The sequence below is a fragment of the Micropterus dolomieu genome, linkage group LG09, assembly GCF_021292245.1.
Source record: "Micropterus dolomieu isolate WLL.071019.BEF.003 ecotype Adirondacks linkage group LG09, ASM2129224v1, whole genome shotgun sequence".
In the NCBI taxonomy this organism is placed as follows: domain Eukaryota; kingdom Metazoa; phylum Chordata; class Actinopteri; order Centrarchiformes; family Centrarchidae; genus Micropterus; species Micropterus dolomieu.
In genome coordinates, this window is record NC_060158.1 from 10,727,114 (window position 1) to 10,747,216 (window position 20,103).

Genomic DNA, 20,103 nt, shown 5'->3' on the forward strand with positions numbered 1-20,103 from the left:
TTGTCAACTAATGTCTACAATGACCTGTTGTTTTCTTCAGACAACCTGATTATCATATTACAGTTTTTCTCAATTGCTTAAACACTATAACCAGGCTATTGAACTAAAATGTCAAAACCACAACTATATTTTTCAAAAAGCGTGCCCATTTCTCTAAACTCTACACACAAATCCCTTCATTTCTCATTGCCTACACCATGTGGTCATTATGAAAGCACTAACATTCAATGTTGTTCACTCAATCAGCACAGGTTGAGCTCAATTAGCACACAGCTACCCAGGTGGAAACACAAACCTTCATAATTGATGACACACCAATCAGAACCTTCAATAGATAGATAAAAGGGCCAGAGTCAGTTCATTCAGTTTTGGAACAATGGATCCAGAGAAATCTGAAGGAAGAGGTAGAGAATGGAGGAGGAGGAGGAGGAGGAGGAGGAGGATGATGATGATGATGATGATGATGATGATGATGATGATGATGATGATGATGATGATGATGATGAGGATGAGGAGGAGGAGGAGGAGGAGGAGGAGGAGGAGGAGGAGGAGGATGATGATGATGATGAGGATGAGGAGGAGGAGGAGGAGGAGGAGGATGATGATGATGATGATGATGATGATGATGGCGGAGGATGATGATGGAGAGGACTAAGAGGTGAAGGAAGAAGAACAGTATAGTTGGAGGAGGAGATTGGATAGGAGGAAGATGAGGCATAGGAGGAGGTGCAGCAGGAGTAGGGCAGAGGAGGAGTAGGATCTTTGGGAATCGGGTGAGAATTGTGGATTTGTGTTTAAAGTTTCAAGAAAAAGAGGCATAATTTCAATAAATGTGTCTAAATAATCGAGAAAAACTGTAACCCTGCATCACTGCCCAACCTGCAAGTTATTTCAAAACAAAGGACGCCCTCTGGTGTATCACAAGCTGGAATACGGCACAATACATCATAACCTGATAATCAGTCTGCAGAACACAGCAAGCGTGATGCTTTGGACACTATATTCGATGTTTTGAAATAAAAACATCTTTCTGAAATTGGAGTGTCACTTCCTATTCATAGTTTTCAAACTCCTTGATTGGCAAAAAGGACGTTATTTTCCGCTGCCCGCCAACCAGGAAGCAAGTGATACACTGTAACTTTGAGTTTGTTACTTTTGCGTTGCCAAAATGCTGGATGGTTGTGCTTTCAGATGCACTAAGACAAGCCTGGGCTGTGTTAGGTGAGGGATTCCGCAAGTAAGTAAGTAACCGCAGTCGAGCGGTGGCAGGGACCTGCGGTTTTTAACGGTAGAAATGCGGAAGCGGATGCTGTAACGTTATGTGGATCGGATATGCCCAACACTTGCAGTTTGTGTTCATATCTTTCTTTTTCTTAAGTATAAAGGTGATCCAAAAACAATTTGATTGCTTTTGCGGCGTCTCTACGAGGGAGTCATGGTGTGACTATGCGCTATGTTGGTCTGTTGTTTTGCCCTCCAGGTCACCGCACATGTCACGTGACTGAAAACTATGACTACTGCTCAGCTGATCTCTTAAATTCCCTCTCTAATGGTGCTTTCAGGACCAAAAGCACCATTATATGTTGAATATTTTCAAATCACGCGAGAATTTCGCATGACGCTGAGTCGCGATAACCTATCAACGTTGAGATTGTCCGTACGTCACCGACAGCTTCAGAGCGTTGTGTGGAGAGGGCCAGGCAGAGCGGGCGATTGAAAATCTGCTGACCGGCTGAGAGCTGCTAAACTTGGGCTAGAGGAGCAGGGAGCATCGCTCCAGCTTTCGGACTAATAAACATCTTTGATCGGACTGGACTTTGCTCGCAACTACGCCGTTTGCTCGAGGGAGGAGCTCGGAGTAAACTGCCTTTACTAAATTGGCTTTTTACTTTAGTTTTTAGGATTACAATGTTGATTTATCTATACTCGAGCTTCTCAGCAGCTAGATTCCGTGCATATCCGGTTCCAATGTTGTTACCGTCGTTTGGCACTACTTCATATTTATATAAAAACTGGACAAAACTGGACATTGCTGGGAGAAAGGAAAGCGAGGAGATTGAACTACCTGATGAGTTAAGAAAACATGTGTATGTAAGTCTAGTCCAGCTATCGTTGTACTTTACTGTGACCAAGTTAGCAACATAGCCCTCATCGATCCGAACTCCATACAGAAAACAAACGTTTTAGAAGCTGTTGTCCTGCTGTCTTGCTGACAGACCTGACAAAGCATGAATTCATATGTTTAACAAAACTGCATCATATTGTAGTTATTTCGGCATCTGTTTGATCCGTTTATTGCTATATAATCACAGCAAAATGTTTACTTTGGGTTCATACAGCTGTAGTAATGGCAAGTTGTGTTTATTCACATTATCGCGTTAAAATCGCCTTCTCGCGTTGTGTGTGAACACAGCAGTGAGTGTACTCATCCATCTCTCATCTCTCACCCATCTCTGGTGGAGTTGAGTCTGCCTACAGGTGGTGAACTGGTGCAGCCAGAACAGTCTAGAGCTCAACATTCTAGACTGCCTCTGGCAGAAGGCTGCGGTCCATCAGGACCAAAACCTCTCGACACAAAAACCGCTTCTTCCCTTCTGCCGCTAGCCTCATAAACAAGGCCTGGGTCCCTAATTGACACGCCCCCCTTTCAAATACTGTAAATGTCTTTGTATGTAAATATTATAATATCATTGCACAAACCATTATTGCACATATTGTTGTTAAATGTTAATCGTTATTCTTCTATATTTTTATATATTGTCAATTTATATATTTAAATAAATACAATATGCTCTCCTGCTGCAATACGTCTGCACAACACAACCCAGAGCAATGAACATGTAAATATCTGCTACGTTGTCTTTCCCTGCACAGTTGTATTAGTTGTATTACTCTCAATTCTTTTATTCTTTTAGAACTTGCCTTTGTTTACTTCATATTTATTATACTTCAACTGTATGTTTGTCTATATGTAGCACCGTATCTCCAAAGCAAATTCCTCGTATGTGTAAAAAAACTACTTGGCAATAAAACTCTTTCTGATTCTGATTGAGGTAAAACTTACAAAATGAAAACTGGACTGAATACTGGAGCTGAAAAAAAAAGTTTACCGTTAGTGCACTACATGTTAGGTCATATTTTTTGTTGTTGTTGTCTCAACAAAGAAAGATTGATGTTTCTGTCTCAGTGATGGGTAAAAATATAGAGAAATTTAACTTACTAAAGCATTACAATTACATTACACTCTTACTCTCTCGTGGGTTAAAGACATAAAACTTTCCTCCACTTGTCCCCAAGAAGTCCCTCAAGGACACCTGGAGGTCCCTGGATCCCATTTTGGGAATCCAAGATGGGGACAGCGGTGGTTGAAGTATTCAGATCCTTTTATTTAAGTAAAAATTGTAATACCACACTGTAAAAATACTCTGTCAGTTTGCATTGAAAATGTTAATTAAGTAAAAGTATTTAAGTATAATAAGGAAAATGTACTAAAAGTAAAAGTTTTCAACGCAGAAAAATGTCCTTGTGACTGTTATATTATTACATGAGATTAATATTCCTCATGCATTCATGTAAAAGCAGGATTTTACTGCTGTAGTTGTTGAGGTAAAGCTCATTTTGAACTATTTTTTTATTGGACCGCAACTAATTATTGTCATTATGAATTCTTTTGCTGATTATTTCTCCATTAATCGATTGATTGATCTAGAAATCGTGAGAAATGCCGTCAGTTACCCAGAGCCCAAAGTGACACCTTTATAATGCTTGTTGTCAGTCAAAAATCTCAACATTATTAACAATACATTCAAATAATTAAAAGGAAACACAGCAAATCTTCATATTTGTGAAACTAGAACCAAGAAATGTTTTTGCATGAAAAATAACTAATGATCAAAATAGTTGCTAATTAATTTACTGTCTACAACTAATCGTTTCAGCTGTACTTATATAAACTGTTGGGTATTTGGGTAATTGTTAACAAAACATCATATTTTATAAACTCTTCATATGTTTTGTGTATAAAAAGCTTACTTTGTAAAGTAGAGTTGTCAGATCAATGTAATGGAGTAAAAAGTACAGTATTTCCCTTTGAGGTGTAGTGGAGTAGAAGTAGAAAGTGGCATGAAAATAAAATACTCAAGGAAAGTACAGGTACCTCAAATGTGTACTTAAGTACAGTACTTGAGTAAATGTACTGTCCACCACTGGATAGGGAACACACTGTAATTAAGGCTTTGAAATGTTAAATTGGACTGACCCAGCAGGAAACTCGTAACACTTTTCCAGATTTTTGAACCAGACTGCAGAACCAGACTTCTCATGCCTTATTTATCCTCTTAGAGCAGTTGTCAAGTCAAGCTTAATATTTCCCTCTACTGGCTCTTTACTATACCGCAGTACATATGATAAAATATCCATATGTTGTTTAGATAATGGTTTCTATTTCCAGGAGTCTAATCCCTAATCACGCATGTGCTACAGTCCCTTATTCATTTTTGATCACTTATGGCTGCTTCATCTGACACATAAACATAAAAATATAAATCTCTTCCTGATATTAAGGAGCCCCTGTTGCACAACCCACATCTTAATTATGTCTCTCGTTTTAAAGTTCCTTCCAAACTGACAGCAACATTTTCATCAAAAATATCATCAATAATTGTGTATCTACCTAAAACTTTCCCCTAATATTTTTTAGTCCTCTATATACATTTCGGCAAAAGTAATTCCAAATGAGTTTAAGCTACATAAACAATGTGAGCTGTTTTGCCATTACAGTAAAAAAAAGACACTGTCTCTGATTGCTGGCAAGTTGTGAACATAGAGCCCTTGAAGTCCGAAAATTACTTATTATTATGTTGTGTGCATAATATAAAAATTATTACAATCAACATGAACTTACAGTATCATTAGTAATAGTAGGCTACTTAATTCTGAATTTATATTATATTTTACATTATACTGATATATCAATAGTGGTCAGTGGAGATAGTTTTAACTTTCTTATACTGTGAATTTCTGTAGGTTTTGGAGTTTAATCCAGTGAATCCCAACCAGAGGTCCCAAAATAATTCTGAGGGGCTGTGAGATGCTTAACAAATCTCTATTTATATTTTGGACTTTTCTGCAATCTTTGATTTTTTTATATAGCACATATATAATTGAAACCATCTTAAAAGTTTAGAGGGAAAAGACCCATCAACAATTCATAGACATCTGAGACAATCTTTAACAAATTGTATTTTTTTCATTATTTAAAGTCTTACTTTGAAAAGTTACTAGTAATTACATTTGTAAAAAAAAAAATGTAGTAGAGTAAAAGTACAAGATATCCTTCTGAGATGTACAGCAGAAAATTTAAATACTTAAGTAAATAAGTGAAGTAGACAGTCTGCTACAGGTGTTCCTATTATTGTGTCCATGTTCTGTACGTACTGAATTACATAAACGCCTACTTACTGACAACATGGCCTTCCTCAATAACCTGCTTTTATCTAGCAGGTTTTAGGACGACATTCAGCTCCATATAACCACAGTGTTTTTCTTCTGTCTCAATGTGGCACAAACGTTAAGTTTCTCTTGTGAAAATAAATAGGCCTATCTTCTTAGCATAGACCATCATTCTTCCTCCCCACCCTGCATCATTCCCCAGCCATTTACTTCATCTTATTCTCCTCAGTCCCGCTTTTTTTCTTCTCTCTCGTCTTGAACGCTACTTTTATTTGCTGAAAGCTGAACCCGTCATTCGCCACCAGGAAATGGAGGAGCTGTGGTGATGTCGTTTGTAGCTGCAGCGGAGAGGCAGCAGCACTGGGAGGGGAAACGACCAGAAGGCAGCTGCTACAGGCGTCAGCGACAACTCTCAGCACTGAGGCAGGCTCTGCAGACTCAAAAAGTAGCTACATTTTGATACTTTAAGTTTTTAAGAAGCGAAAGCTCACTTTGTTTAATGTTTGCGCTGCTTGTGCCGCTATTACAATGTTTCATTTGTCATTTTCTTACCGCGGTTTTGTAGCGGAAGATGGGCTTGACCTGCCGAGTTTCGAACTCGTCTCGTTTCGAAATGTATCTTTGTGCTTTATTCAGCTTTATTTTAACCCCTTGTTTCTGTCTGTTTCCTCCTAAAAACAATCAAAAAGGTTTCGTGTATCAGCAGGTGAAGATGAGCGAAGCAAATCTGCCCAAAGTTGAACTTTTTGTGAAGGTAAGCGATTCATTGAATGGTGACCTTAAAAACTCCATCACACCCAGAAAGTGACGCGGGGGACCTGCGACATTATGTGACAATAATTTATTTAACAGGGAGTTTAAATATTTGCTATCTTATCATGTATCATGAATTGTTTTTAATTTATTGATATTACAAGCAGAAAACGTATCTCACACCGCCTGTATTTGGCGACATAATTGTACGTTTTGAATGACAGTATCTGTGCCATGTACCATGCCAGTTCGACCACCTCTGCTGACTCACTGGGCTTATAAATGACAGTAAGACTAATCTAATTAAATGCACGTTAAGATAAGGGGCAGCCGACTTTAATCTATATTTAGTATGTTGGCCAAGCAGGCTAATCCCATGTTCTTTAAACCAAAAACAGACTGTGATATAACAAATATGTCTTTCTCTGCCTCCCCTCACGCTCTTACACACGTTTCCATGATTACTCTGTATGAACATGTGCGCCACCCTCTACTTTTTTACTTCTCTTCAGGGGTGAAAGATGCTGTTGTAACTTCTCTAAATCCTGGTCTCTTGTCAACCTCTTCAAAGACACTTGATACCCTAAAATGAACAGACTGTATAAGTGTAGTTTCACATTGGCCTTGGAAAGTAAGCCACTGCCTGATTTGTTGTAACTGCCCGCAACTTTATACAGTATTTAGACCACAGATATATAATGACTGAACTGCAATGTGGCTTTCTGCAGCCATGCAAGGAACAATTCAAAGCTGTATGATCATTTCCTGAGCAGCCTACAGGCTCTGCTTGAATGCAGAAGTGAATGAGTGTAGCTTCTATTGCTGCAGTTAATTATTATTTGCATTATGGATTATTCTGCTGACTATTTTCCCCATTAATCAATTCATCTTTTGGTCCATGAAGTGGTCACAAAATGTTGCACCATCACCATTTTCCAGAGCCCATTGTGACACAGTTTACAATGTTATTAAACAAAGAAAAGCAGCGAATCTGCACATTTGAGAAGCTGGAACAAGGGAAGTACTTTTTGCTTGGAAAAGTCATTAATAAATTATTAAACTTGTTCCCAACCAATTTTCTGTCGATTGACTAATTGTGTCAGCTCTGAACATTCAGTCTACTAAATGTCAGAAAATGCAGAAAAAATTACCATTTCACAGAGCCCAATGTGATTTTCTTCAGTCCAAAATCTAAAAATATTTAATTTTGCCATCATATAGAGCGGAAATGATTAGTCCATTAATCGAGTGGCCGATCAACGGCAACTATTTTGACAGTCAATTAATTGTTTAAGTCATGTTTCAACTAAAAAGCTTTTTTTTTTATCACATGGGATGGTAAACTGAATTTTGTTGCATTTGAGACTGTGGTCAGACAAAACAATACATATGAAGATTTTGAAAAACTGTTTCCACTATTTTTTTAAACATTTTATAGACCAAATAATGGATCAATTAATCAAGAAATTATTTGGCAGATTAATTGAATAATTAGTAATAATTATAAGTTGAAGCCCTAAAGGGTTGTGCCACATCATGTTGTTTACGATATATCAGTAAAATTTTTAATATAACATTTTTTGAAGAAGAACCTGGAACCAGAAAGTTTTTGGGCATATAGGATTTTATTTAGTTTTTCAAAAAAGAAAAGATAGCTGAGAAGTAGCAGCAATATTCATGACTTATTCCCCCTCGTCCCCTTATGTGTTTCTACCCAATGGTGTAAACCTGTAAGCAACTATATGAAATGGTGCACATTTTCTGTTTTTGTGTCCCAGGCAGGCAACGATGGCCAGAGCATCGGCAACTGTCCCTTCTCCCAGCGTCTCTTCATGGTGCTGTGGCTGAAAGGAGTGACCTTCGATGTTACCACAGTGGATATGAAGAGGTAAAAACACTGGCCTGCGGGTTTCTATTGGCACAACAGAGAGGAATGTCTGTTTAAATGCTCCCAAATGTACTGTGCAGTAAAGCAACAGAGGGCATTTCATTCAGATAGTGAAAGATATAAAGCTGCTCTGGCATTGATTAGCATGAGTTATTTTCTGTAGTTACATATGTTTTGTTTCTCAGTTTCCTTACCTTCTTCCCCATTTGCTCCCTCACGGTCTTCTGCTGGATGTATGTCTCTCTATTTCCGTCTCAATCTGACTTTTTTTATTTCCGTCCACCTTCAGGAAGCCAGACATCTTGAAGGACCTGGCTCCAGGTGCCCAGCCTCCCTTCCTGCTGTACGGTAGCGAGGTGAAAACTGACACCAACAAGATCGAGGAGTTCCTGGAGGAAAACCTCTGCCCTCCCAAGTAATCTCCCTCCATCCATCTGTGTTACAAATCCATTTTATTTTAGGGGTTGCTTTTAGAGCTGCAACACCTACAGTAGCTTCAGCTTCACAGGTGTGAGAGATTGCTGCTTTTCGTATGTGATCATAAATTGAATATCTTTGGACTTTGTAAGAAAAAACAAAGTCATCTTGGGCTTTAGCATAATTTAAGAGCCATTTTTCACTATTTTGACTTCTTGACATTTTTCTGTCATTCTGTATGAATCTTCTTGGTCTAAGGTCTTTATTGTTAACTTTTCATTCATGTGAATTTGTGTTTGTGATGATCATATGTAAATCATCATCGATGTGTTTGTTTAGGTATCCCCGTCTGGCTGCTCGTAACCCAGAGTCCAACACAGCAGGCATGGATGTTTTCTCAAAATTCTCCGCTTACGTCAAGAACTCAAACCCTCAGGCCAATGAAAGTAAGTGTATCTAACTTTTCAAAATGAGAAGAATCATTGGGGTCTGTACAGTAGAATAAAAATCGCTTTCTTTACCCAGAAGTTGTTTTTTTACAGTTCTAATTAGGGATGAACGATTAATTGCATGTAGGATATTATCGTGATGTGATAAAACGAGATTTTCTAATCGCAAAGGCTGCGATTACACTCTGATGACATGACACCCAAGAGTAAAGCATTCTGCAGATGAAGCATCAACTTTGCACCTTACGCTGTACCTTGACTTGTTGTACAATGGCTTTACGCTTGACAGAAGCTGACACGACAGAAACTTTAGTGTCACACAAGGAATGAAAGTAGCACCCGCCACCCGCGGGTAACTTGGTGGTGGTGGGTGAAATCGCCAGGCCATGCGCCGCTTTGATAGACAGGAAAAATGCACAACAGAAAGACACGTGTAGTTAGGTAAGCACATTGTGGCGATCAGTGCCAGCGTCACACACACAGCCACCAGTCATCTCAGGAAATATCTGTGAAACAGCATTTCAGACCAAACTCACAAGTCCGAAAGAGGCCCAGTCTGTCCCGAGTTACAGCCAGTGCGCCGCTTACCAGCTTCGCAGGCTGCGGGTGTGGGGAACTCCGGTGTTGTCAGAGAATTATTAAGCTTGAGATAAGGACTCATTAATTAGTGGTTGAACTGTGGGTTTTGTATTGAGCGGTTACTGTATAATACACTGTGGTAAACTTAGTTGTTCTTGTGATCTTCTGTAGGCCTACCTGATGATATTATATCATAAATTTAATGCCATGACTTGACTCTCAAATTATCTTTCTCAAATTATTAAAATTTGATATTTTTTCTCCACCATAGCTCATAATAATAATTCATGCATCACCTAATTTCATCATAACACAGGCCTGACCCACAAGAAAGAACAGTGTATGTTTAATCTAGCTAATATTGTGTTGGTCATACTTTACACTGATTTACTGCTTGTCCATTTTGAATATTACAGAAGGTAAAGAGCTTAAATATTAATTGTATATTAAATCACAATCGCAATATGGGTAAAGAAAATCGCAATTAGATTATTTTCCAAAATTATTCAGCCCTACTTCTAATAGACTCCAGTTTTATTTCTGGTAGTATTTTCTTAACAAATGCTGTAGAGCTCCTTCCGTCTTCCTCTGATGCACAGAAAACCAGCAGGGAGCATCCCTGTTAATAACATTATGGTCGGAGCTTTTCTTTCCTCTGTGCAAACAGGTCACCTGCTGCTCTCTGGGTTGGGTGATCTCATTGGAAATGTCACTGTTGTTGGGTGAAAACTTGTGTGTTTAATCTGTTTCTTTTATTTCCTTAAAAGGAAATTCCCTTAACCATTTCAGCCATGTAAACTATTTAGCTTTGATTACACCCTAAATATTTTCTGTCTGCATGTGTGCTCAGATCTAGAGAAAGGCCTGCTGAAGGCTCTGAAGAAGCTGGATGACTACCTCGGCTCCCCACTTCCTGATGAGATTGACGAGAATAGCGCTGATGAGGTCACTTCCTCATCCCGCCCCTTCCTGGACGGCCAAGATCTTACTCTGTCTGACTGCAACTTGCTGCCTAAGCTCCACATTGTGAAGGTAATCTTTTCTTTTAAGCTGTGCTGCATGGGGGGGCTGGGATGAAAAGATTTTTGGTCTGAAACCGAACTGCCCTGCACATTTTGTTGATTCCGTCCCTCAAACTGTTTCTCTTTTTCTTTCTCCAGGTGGTGTGTTTAAAATACCGAAACTTCAGCATCCCTCAGTCTCTGACAAACCTCTGGAGGTACCTGAACGCTGCGTACGCCAGGGAAGAGTTTGCCTCCACCTGCCCGATCGACGAAGAGATCCACATCGCCTACTCCTCTGTAGCTAAAACTCTAAAGTAGGAGGACAACAGGATGCGCAAGTCATGATTACACCAGCAGAACAACACACAAAAGCACAAAAACAACACACACAGACATCACCTGCACACACAGAGCGTTCGCTCTGCAAGCAACTTGGTCGATCTGTTTCTGAAGAGGCTTTTTGTGTAGCTTTAAAAGTGGATATCACCTTTCATAATGTTAGATAATTGTGATGAGCCAATATAGCTGGTTTGCTATCATCAAACTTTGCTCTTAGGTTTGCTTTAGATATGTTTATTCATGTAGTTTTCCTCCTAAAAGGGATTTTGTTCCACGTGGATCTGTTTACTTCAGTGGGGAAAGGAGGAGGCACAGCAATCAGTTAAGCTCATTTAAAAACTAACTCAGCTGTGCCCAAATTGATTTGGCTGACAAGCTTGTTTGACTGCCCATATATCAACTGAGTTTTCCTGGACATTCAGCTCTCTAGAAAATGAATTAACTTCTGGTTACTTGTTGATCACGTTGCTTGCAGGCTCTTTCACACACACACACACACACTTACATGAACATTTTCACACACTTAAAACTACAGCCTTGTGTTCAGTTTAATCATGAGTAGATGCACACTGTAAAGTTATCATTGTTCCCTTGTTGATGACATTTGTTACAGCATATACTTGATGTCTTTTTTGGGGGGATGGCAAAATTCAACAGACACAAAGCAGTCTAGCAGAGCACACTTTCACTAGTACCTTGCAAGTGTCAAACAAGCTGTTCAACACTGATTTTCAGTATTGGTATAAAGGAAATTATTCTAAAGTGGCAAACATGCATATCAGACGTCATTTGTGGCTTTGTCTGCAATCACATTGACATTATTTTTTCGTTACAGAGGGAAAATAAGGCCTTTGACAGTGAAAGATAAAGCCAAATTCTATTTTAAATGTAACAGTTTCTTACTCTTCATAATGCATCTACCGGGGGGGGGGCTGAAGGGAGGCAGAGCTGCAAAAAGACAGGAAATTATTTCAATAGACTTGGGCTTCCCCTTTCTGCTCTCCCACAGCAGGCGGGACGGATTATTCAAGATTACAAAGCTTGTTTGTGATCCGCTGTCAGGGCCTCTTGCCAATTATTTTCTGCTGCCTGTCATGTATGAAGGATCCATTTTGGTGTCATATAAAGGAAAGAGATCTGGTTGCGAGTGTATTGAAGTGCTATGGATGAAGAAGTAATTGCTGTTGTTAACTGCTAAAGTGCTACACTGAAAGCACTTGTTATCCGGTAGCTCTGGGCTCAAGGCTGTCGCATGTTTCTCATGTGGGAGGAAAAAAACTGCAGGAAGTTAAATATAAACATGTCAAATGTTTATATTATAGCACTCTGGGCTTTAGGTAGGCCTAACAACCTTTTTTGTAGGCCATTATTAAAGGATAAGGCTGGCAATGTTCTATTTCTTACTGTCAGCAAAGACCAAAACCAACAACACATTACTTTGTCACTCAGTACTTGATGAATTGTCCTACCCTGTTTGTGGCCTCAAGCCCATTCAACCCTACAGAAATATGTGGTTTCATTTATTTTTTTAAAGGCAAAGCAGTTTCCTAACACTGCAGAGCTCTGTGGTGTTTAGCAGATGTCATTCAAACAGGAGTAAATAGTTTATTTGATGCTCTAAGGGGTATTTACAGCGGAAGGTAAAGTTACATTTTTATTATTGGATGTATAGCCATGAAATTTTGCTCAGGCATGCATGTCCCCCTCAGGAGAAATTACAATAACATTGGTGATCTTTTAACTTTTCATCTGGCGCCATCATCAAGTGAAACACTTTGGTTTAAAACCTGCAAAACTTGTGAAATTTAGCCTCAGCTGTATTTTGTTTTTAGTGGCAATTAGTAAATGTTAGCATGCTAACCCTCTACTTTAAAATGGTGAACATTATACCTGCATCAGCACATTAGCATTGTCACTGTGAGTATGTTAGCATGCTGACGTTAGCATTTAGCTTAGATTACCACTCACTTTGTCTAAGTACAGACTTGCAGAGCTGCATAGCTTTAGACTCTTGTTAACGGTTTTGGGACAACAGTGGAACTTAATGACGGAGGAATAAGCTGCTGTATATCAGGATCTGGGAACACAGGCAATACTTGTAAAGCATTGTTGGTTTTGGTCTTTTCTTGGGATTTGTTGACAAATAGAAACATTAAATATCACTAGGCTTATTCTTAAATTGAAAAGATTGTATATTTGTTGATTGTTGGCTGTCTTGCAAACCTGACTTGAAATTGGGAAGAACTATAACAAATAATAACGCTTTGTCCGACTGTAGTAGCAGCTTGTGTAGAGGATTTACTTCATGGCACTATGCAAATTTACATTTATAGAGGCAGTTGAGACATTTATACAGCAGGTAGTGGTGTACACATCTTTGCTCAAAATAGCCTCTTATATTTCATGTCTCTCCAATCAAGGTGAAGCTCTACAAAAAAAATTAAACCTAAGTGCAATTTAAACCAATTGAAAAGACAATCTTGTACAGAGACTTTGGTTACGTTAGACGTACAGTGTGAGCACAGTTGGGTTTTTCTACATGATTTTAATGACTCAAGTTAAATCCTTCCTTGATGAACTAATGCAAAGAGTGTATATTTTACTTGACTGAATTGTTGTGGCTTTCACCTATTTTCTAAAATGGACCAACATTTAAAGGGATAGTGTCTGAATAATTTCAGTGCTGATTTATTTTAGTATTTCTGGCATAGCTTTTCACTTTTTACTGTAGGACAATTTAACTTGATCTATTCATTAAAATGTTACATTTATTAGTTTGTTTTTCACCTCACTGTCTTTAACATTTTTTTTATCATCTTGTACATGAATTTTCTTTGTTATGAGACCAATATTGTACTTTTCACTTTGTTTCCTGCATGCATTTCCCTACAAATAGTTTAGCCTTTTTATGCTGCCATGTTTTCTAAAGCGGTTGCACTTAAAAGTCCACAGAATCAAAACAGCAGTGTGGACACTAAAGCAGTAGATTTCCAATGAAGACAATCAAACTAATAGCACAGCTGAAATGCATTTTGTACTTTAAAGCTCTTACAAAGACGCATGTATTAATATTCCAATAAAAAAAATCTTGATGAAATTGACCAGTGAGAGGTGTTTGTATTTACTGTTTTAATAATTTTCCAGGGTAAAAACATGGAGATGGTCAAGGAAAAATGTGTACAAAAAGGTGCAAATGACAACTTTTCTAGTCTATACAAGTGAGACGCTCAGAGCTCAGACAGCAATGACTATACACATTTTTTCAATACACAAAGTAGAACACAAATAAGCATAATACTGAGAAGGCATTTCTTCAGTATAGTTTATTAATGTTAAAGTTTTATTAGCACCGTTATTGGATCATAAACATGGCCAAACAGTATATTTTGTAAGATTCAAATCATTTGAGAAAACGCCTTAAGATCCATTTAGTAGCTCTTCTGAAAATGTAGCTGTTTGTTTGTTTTAAGGACTTCTGGTTGGTGTAAAAGTTCATTCTTGAAATTGGAAACTGCAGTTCACAAAACAGTCTCGCTTCAAGGTCCATTTAGTAGATTTTCTGGAGCTTCAGACCACATGATCTACAAAGATAACATGGGCAAGAAGTCTTAACCGTCTTCTAATTTGGTGCTTATCAGGTGATGTGATCAAAAGCTGCAGAACAGCCACAAAATAGAACTTGGGGTAAAATGTATTATGTATACTGACTATACTTGGTCACTTGTGGTATATGCATTATTGTAACTGTTTACAGTGTCACTTAACACAAATGTCAAACATTTTGGATTTTACATTATTAGGTGTACTGGTATATTTCTTGGCCTATTTAAGAAGTGGAAACTATGAGTAGGAAAATATTAGATAAGACGGGCATCTAAAAATACCACATCAGTAATGATTTTCTTGTTGGCCACTTGGACACTTTCCTTGTTCATTCTTTCTTAAAACAGGAGTTTTCAGTCCCTGGTGGCTTACAAGTGCATGCTCATGTGCCTGTGAGTGTACACCTTTTCCAAGTCACTTACATCTTTGATATTTGGTGTTAAGTGTGACCACGTCTAGACCTCCAGCCCATCATCACTACTGATGCTCAGGCCAGCAGGAGAGTGAGTGCAGGCAGCAGGCAGAGAGCGACTCCTCCCCAGCTGAGGGCAGCAACGGACACCGCCCCGTTACACAGGTCTGTATCACAGCAGACGTTGGTGTAGTTGAAGTATAGGCCTGTGGTGTATTTCTGTCCGCTCACACCGCACTGGGTGGGAATGGCACAGCTCTTCTCGTACATTGTCACTTGTAGTGAGCCTATAAGAGCACAGACACTGGTCAGACAAATCTATGGAGGCAACTAAACGCCATAATAATTTGAATTTTTTAAAAGTAAATGTATTGGCCTGACAATAATTTTTAAAAGTGGGGGTAGTATTATGTTTTAGGACTAGATATTAGGAGCCTATATGTTGCTTGGCAAGTGGGTTCAAGTGTGTTTATAGTGTGGGTTTTGCAGTTAGTCATCCCTAAAAGTATTTATTTAACCTTGTCCGAGTCCGTCAATCGATGAGTGGAAGTAGCTCCCAGCATTTTTACTGCAGAAATGGATTGAGGATCAAATTATTTGTAAAGAAGAATCACCAGTATCACATGAAGAAGCTGAAAAAAAGTCTTATATTCGGGCCAATACTTCAATTGTGAAAATGAACCACTACTGAATAATCTTTAAATTCTAATACCTCCTCCTGCATTTATTTGCTCAGAGTGCTTTTATTTTCAAGAAGGGAATTTAAAGTTTTGGAATTTTAAAAACTTAAAAAAATATATGTTTGGGGTTAAGAATTAGTATAGAAAGTTTGTTTCTATCTGAACTTCATGTGACTGAATATGACAATATGACTTGATAATTAGTGTTTGAATATTACCAATCCAAAGTAAGCATTTCTTTTCAATTGATCATTTAATTAATGAATCGCTGCACTGAAATGTATTTATTTAAATATTGGAAACCTGAATAAATATAAATATATTGCACAACTTTAAATTACCTTCAATTTCAAAAGGGGGAATTCAAGCAACATAAAATCAGATAGATGGTTTCAAAGTAAAGTATTTACTTTTATTTAAGTTTAGGAAGGTATTAATGAGTCTGCTTAATTCCTTTCACCCAATTGTATGACAGGGAATATCTGAAATCATATTCAACATATTGTCCAGTGTAGTGATAAAATTATGTTCTTGAAGTGAAGACCCAGTCCCAATTTCATAATAACAAGAACAATATTAGTGCGTTTTGGATGCTTTTTATCTGTCATTTACCAAATTGTGCACCCTAAAGGTAACACAGAATGATATTTGCGTCAGGTGTTGGAGGAATGACTACTTCACATCACTTCCCACGTTGAAAACCGCCTGAGCATTCACTGGTTAAGGTGCATGTGATCATTTTGCCCCACCCAGCCCTGAGAGCTATTTTTGGAGATAATTTGATGGCATCACGGGCATTAGCGATCTGACAACCAGCCTGATGAGAAACTGTGCTGAGATCTGATCGTCTGGTTTTGTTCTTTTGTCTTGTTTTCTTTTTACACTTTCTTGGGGTTTTTTTACACTTGGGGTCGACGTAGGATCACGCCTGAGAGAAAGCCCTTAAAACCAGTCACAGTTTTTTATTTTTAAAATCCATAGAAGCAACACATAGAGATTAGACAGTGCAGTCTGTAAATATTTGGACTATGATATTGTTTTGGCTCTGAAAGAAGATGGTTTTCTATGTTATCTGAATAACTTTGCTGACTTAAACCAGTTGTTTTTAAATTTGCAGATTTGAAGGTTTTCTTGCAAAGGTATCAAGATAACTCAATAAACTTGCCTTTCAGAACTACTCTGGTACACTGGATTTAAAATAAAACTGCGACTAAGAGATTTAAATGCAGCTTTAAGAGTATGTGGTCTGTATTAGGTGAGCAGTGGAGGAATTGTAACTACATAAAGGACTACAGTTTCTACACTGTTCATATGTGGATGTAAAAAGCCTTACACTAAAGGTGAATGCCAGCAGAATTCAGTGGGCTGGAGTGCAGAGCCTAAACAAAACTGGCCTTATGCACATTTATACAGATTGCACTGTACTGTACATTTCTCAAATCTGTTTCCAGACAATGTTCTGTACAATGCGGCTTTGTCTGTCAATGTGTGACCATCATGCCCTAGATTCTCAGAAAATAATCTCATCTACAGACACAGAAATAAACACACACACACAGATCTCACCCCGTTTTCCAATCGCAGTACTAGACAGGCAGCGCTGCCCGGCTGGGCACTCCTGAGGAAACTTGAAGCAGTCCAGAGGAGAGATGGCGGGGAATAAACAGGTGAAACAGTGCAAACATCCTGAGGGAAACAACGGAAAAATATTAAGAAACTTACTGTGACCTGATCAAATCTGCATTTTTCAGACATATTTGAGAGTTAAAGAATCTGATAATGGTATATTGAATTCAGTTTTGTACATGAACAGATAAACATTTTTTGATTACATTTGGTCATAAAACAATTGTGATTTACTGAGCTGGACATTTTACAATACTCTGTGCTGCTGCTGCTCTCTGAGGACAAACAACGTAATAGAGACACAGTTTCTAAATATGTCTACATAGCTGTCATTTACACTGGGGACTCTTTGATATGGCTGATTTTGTCCCCATCACTTTTTGAAAGAATTGGTTAAAAATGTTCTTTAAAAAACTTGCAACTAGAAATGTTAAATACCAAAAGAAAATACTTTGAGAAAGGTTTATTTCCACAATAAGAAAACTTAGAAAGTAAATATAGAAGAAACAAATGTGCATTGTCCAAAAAAAGTAACTTACCGCATTATATTCCATTATATTTTTATATTTTGAAATGTCACCTGCCATTTTGTGTTTTTCTTTATATGAATAAAGACAATTAGTGCAGAAAATTTCTCCTGAATGCAGGAAATTAAGTGTTTAATCCTCAAAATTGTCCGGTGAAGGACTAGACCTAGACTAGACATATATTTCAACATTGAATATGACTTCAAAATACAGTTAAAATATCTTCCCATCTTGTTCTTGTGAACCCAGTATTGTGCATCGTCACGTCTCGTGAGCTAAATGTATCGTCACACCTATTATCGGAGCCCTTATGTCCCCACCAATTTTCAACACAAAGTGACGCCCTTGTATGCCTACATCAAATTATCATTGATAAGCTAATATTGTCCAGTATATCCGCTGGCCGGTTTATCAGTGGGGCTCTAACTGTGAGGTTGTGAGAAAAAATGCTATGACTAATCCTTAACTCGTTCTAGTTTGAGCAACACTTCAACTGGAATAAATCATTATGAATGATTGAAGAAATAAAGAATAACATCCAGTATCCAAGCAGTGTTATTACACTAACGCCAAACAAGCTGTGAACACACCAACTTACAGCGTCAAGGAAAACGTTTTTTCAAAAGTTTTTGGATCGTACAAAATAACTTAATATCTTGTGCACAAGTTTTTTTTTAAATCTTAGCTGTTTTGCCTTTCATAAAGAAGAAACATCCTTTCAGCAGCATGTCAGGGAAAACACATTTTACAATAAATAAAACGGTGTTTAAATGTCCTTTTGAAATAATTTCACTGAAAAATTTTTGTGCGACCTACATACCTGCCAACGGTAGACTACACAGGAGCACAATCAGAAGTTGTGAACGAGACATGATGCTTCCAGCGAGAAGTCCTCAAACTGGTTTCAGTTATCTACTCAAGGATGTCCAAAAATCTCCTCTCACAGCGTTACAGCTGTCTTATCAAACTACCTGCAGCTGATACGAAACATCCCCCAACTCATTCCTTAATTAAATTTCTCTTCGTCTTTTGAAGCCCACACCCTCAGTCTCTTCTTTACTTCTTCTGTTTTACTTCCACTATGTTTTGTTTTAAGATGATTAAGAGGTACCTCCTTAAATGTAGTTTGTACCCTCTGAATTTTGGCTCTCTTCTTCTTGTCTTCTATCTTTTGTCGTAGGCCTGATTTGAATACCCATGTTACTCGGAGCAGTCAGTGTCTCCTCTCTAAAATTCTAATTTAATTTGGTGAGGTAATTATGATCAGCTGACATGGTTTAGGACAGCCTAAAGAATGAGGTGTATGTTTTGTATGTTCATTTTGAAATCACCTTAAGTCACCCGTCACAACAACAGCATCTTTACTAGGTGGTGAAGTAAAAGTCCAAGACAAGCTAAAGAGAAAAGGAAGTGTTTATGTTAAATAGATCTGAATGAGAGGACCACTGACCTCATTGTAGAGGAGGTCAAAGAAAAAGGTTTCTAGCTGTAGCTCTCGGGGGGTTTAATAATATTGAGAGTTTATATATTCTGTGATTACACACATAAAGCTGAAAATTAAACATATAAATATGCTGAGTATGTTTTATTTACAGGAACATAACTTTGTTTAAATAATAACTTGGATGTGCTAATGTGGGGCTTTCACACATCTCATTTATGTCTGTAGATCATTAAAATGTATAGTTTCAGATTTTTGGGAACACATAACCTTTCAATGAAAGATTAAGTTTGTATAAAGTCACTTTATATGTAAATAGACTGTATTATAGTTTTATTTCTTACCCCTTTCTGGTGTGTCTGTTTAAATAGTGAAACTTTTTTACAACCTTGAACTGTTCAAGGTTGTAAAATATCACTTTTAAAAATGTGCTTTTATAGGTGCTGTGTAATGTAATTGTATTTTTGATTTCTGGAAAATTTATATTATATTGACAAAATGATGAGTCAGATGTATAGCTGAGTTTGTGGTGGAAAAAAGGGATACCATGCATGTGGGATAAGGACAGTTTAAAAAGTGCTAAACAAAGTTTAACATTAACCAAAGTGACCCTGGACTCTGGAAACTTTTATTTGTTAAATAAAAAATGTTTATGTAGTTTGGTTGGTGCTACAGCCTTGTTCTCAGTGGCGTTGCATGTATGAAATACTATATTTTAGTCAAAAGAATATTTTATGTGTTTAGGTTGAGTGTATATGTATGAGACAGCAGTTAGAAAGGTGCTAAGGATACAGAAAAGACAGACAGCAATAAAGTCAGCACAGCGGAGAAAAAGTCAGCATCTTAGACAGAGAAAGAAACACAGAGAGAGAAACTCAGCATGTCAGAGACTGAGAGTCAGTGAGCTGAATAGCAAGCCAGTTTAACTGAATTA

General features: G+C 37.8%; 2 protein-coding genes across 3 annotated transcripts; one reads left to right on the plus strand and one right to left on the minus strand.

The window, feature by feature from the left end:
* The first annotated feature begins 1,164 nt into the window (after window positions 1-1,164).
* On the plus strand, window positions 1,165-13,981 carry clic1 (chloride intracellular channel 1). The gene is made up of 8 exons (XM_046058469.1): window positions 1,165-1,221; window positions 5,757-5,896; window positions 6,141-6,205; window positions 7,983-8,092; window positions 8,382-8,507; window positions 8,849-8,955; window positions 10,388-10,569; window positions 10,698-13,981. Exons 1-8 carry the CDS (start codon window positions 1,169-1,171, stop codon window positions 10,857-10,859), a joined length of 945 nt encoding a protein of 314 aa, XP_045914425.1. The 5' UTR covers window positions 1,165-1,168; the 3' UTR covers window positions 10,860-13,981.
* On the minus strand, window positions 13,756-18,909 carry LOC123976363 (prostate stem cell antigen-like). Of its 2 annotated transcripts, XR_006826341.1 has the most exons (4): window positions 18,549-18,909; window positions 17,142-17,261; window positions 14,906-15,182; window positions 13,756-14,461 (listed from the first exon to the last, which is right to left on the minus strand). XR_006826341.1 is itself a non-coding variant. In XM_046058470.1 (3 exons), exons 1-3 carry the CDS (start codon window positions 18,598-18,600, stop codon window positions 14,971-14,973), a joined length of 384 nt encoding a protein of 127 aa, XP_045914426.1. In that variant the 5' UTR covers window positions 18,601-18,908; the 3' UTR covers window positions 13,761-14,970. The 2 variants fall into 2 exon arrangements, 1 of the variants encoding a protein (XP_045914426.1); XM_046058470.1 differs by having other exon boundaries at window positions 13,761-15,182; window positions 18,549-18,908.
* Window positions 18,910-20,103: the final 1,194 nt, after the last annotated feature.

Coding starts and splice junctions, on each gene's coding strand:
- clic1 (XM_046058469.1), top strand. CDS start 1,169: ATGCTGGATGGTTGTGCTTTCAGATGCACTAAGACAAGCCTGGGCTGT. Junction 6,206..7,982: donor AAGTTGAACTTTTTGTGAAG/GTAAGCGATTCA, acceptor TTTGTGTCCCAG/GCAGGCAACGATGGCCAGAG. Junction 10,570..10,697: donor CTAAGCTCCACATTGTGAAG/GTAATCTTTTCT, acceptor TTCTTTCTCCAG/GTGGTGTGTTTAAAATACCG.
- LOC123976363 (XM_046058470.1), bottom strand. CDS start 18,600: ATGTCTCGTTCACAACTTCTGATTGTGCTCCTGTGTAGTCTACCGTTG. Junction 17,262..18,548: donor GTGTAGTCTACCGTTGGCAG/GTATGTAGGTCG, acceptor TGTTTCCCTCAG/GATGTTTGCACTGTTTCACC. Junction 15,183..17,141: donor TACTGCGATTGGAAAACGGG/GTGAGATCTGTG, acceptor GTGCTCTTATAG/GCTCACTACAAGTGACAATG.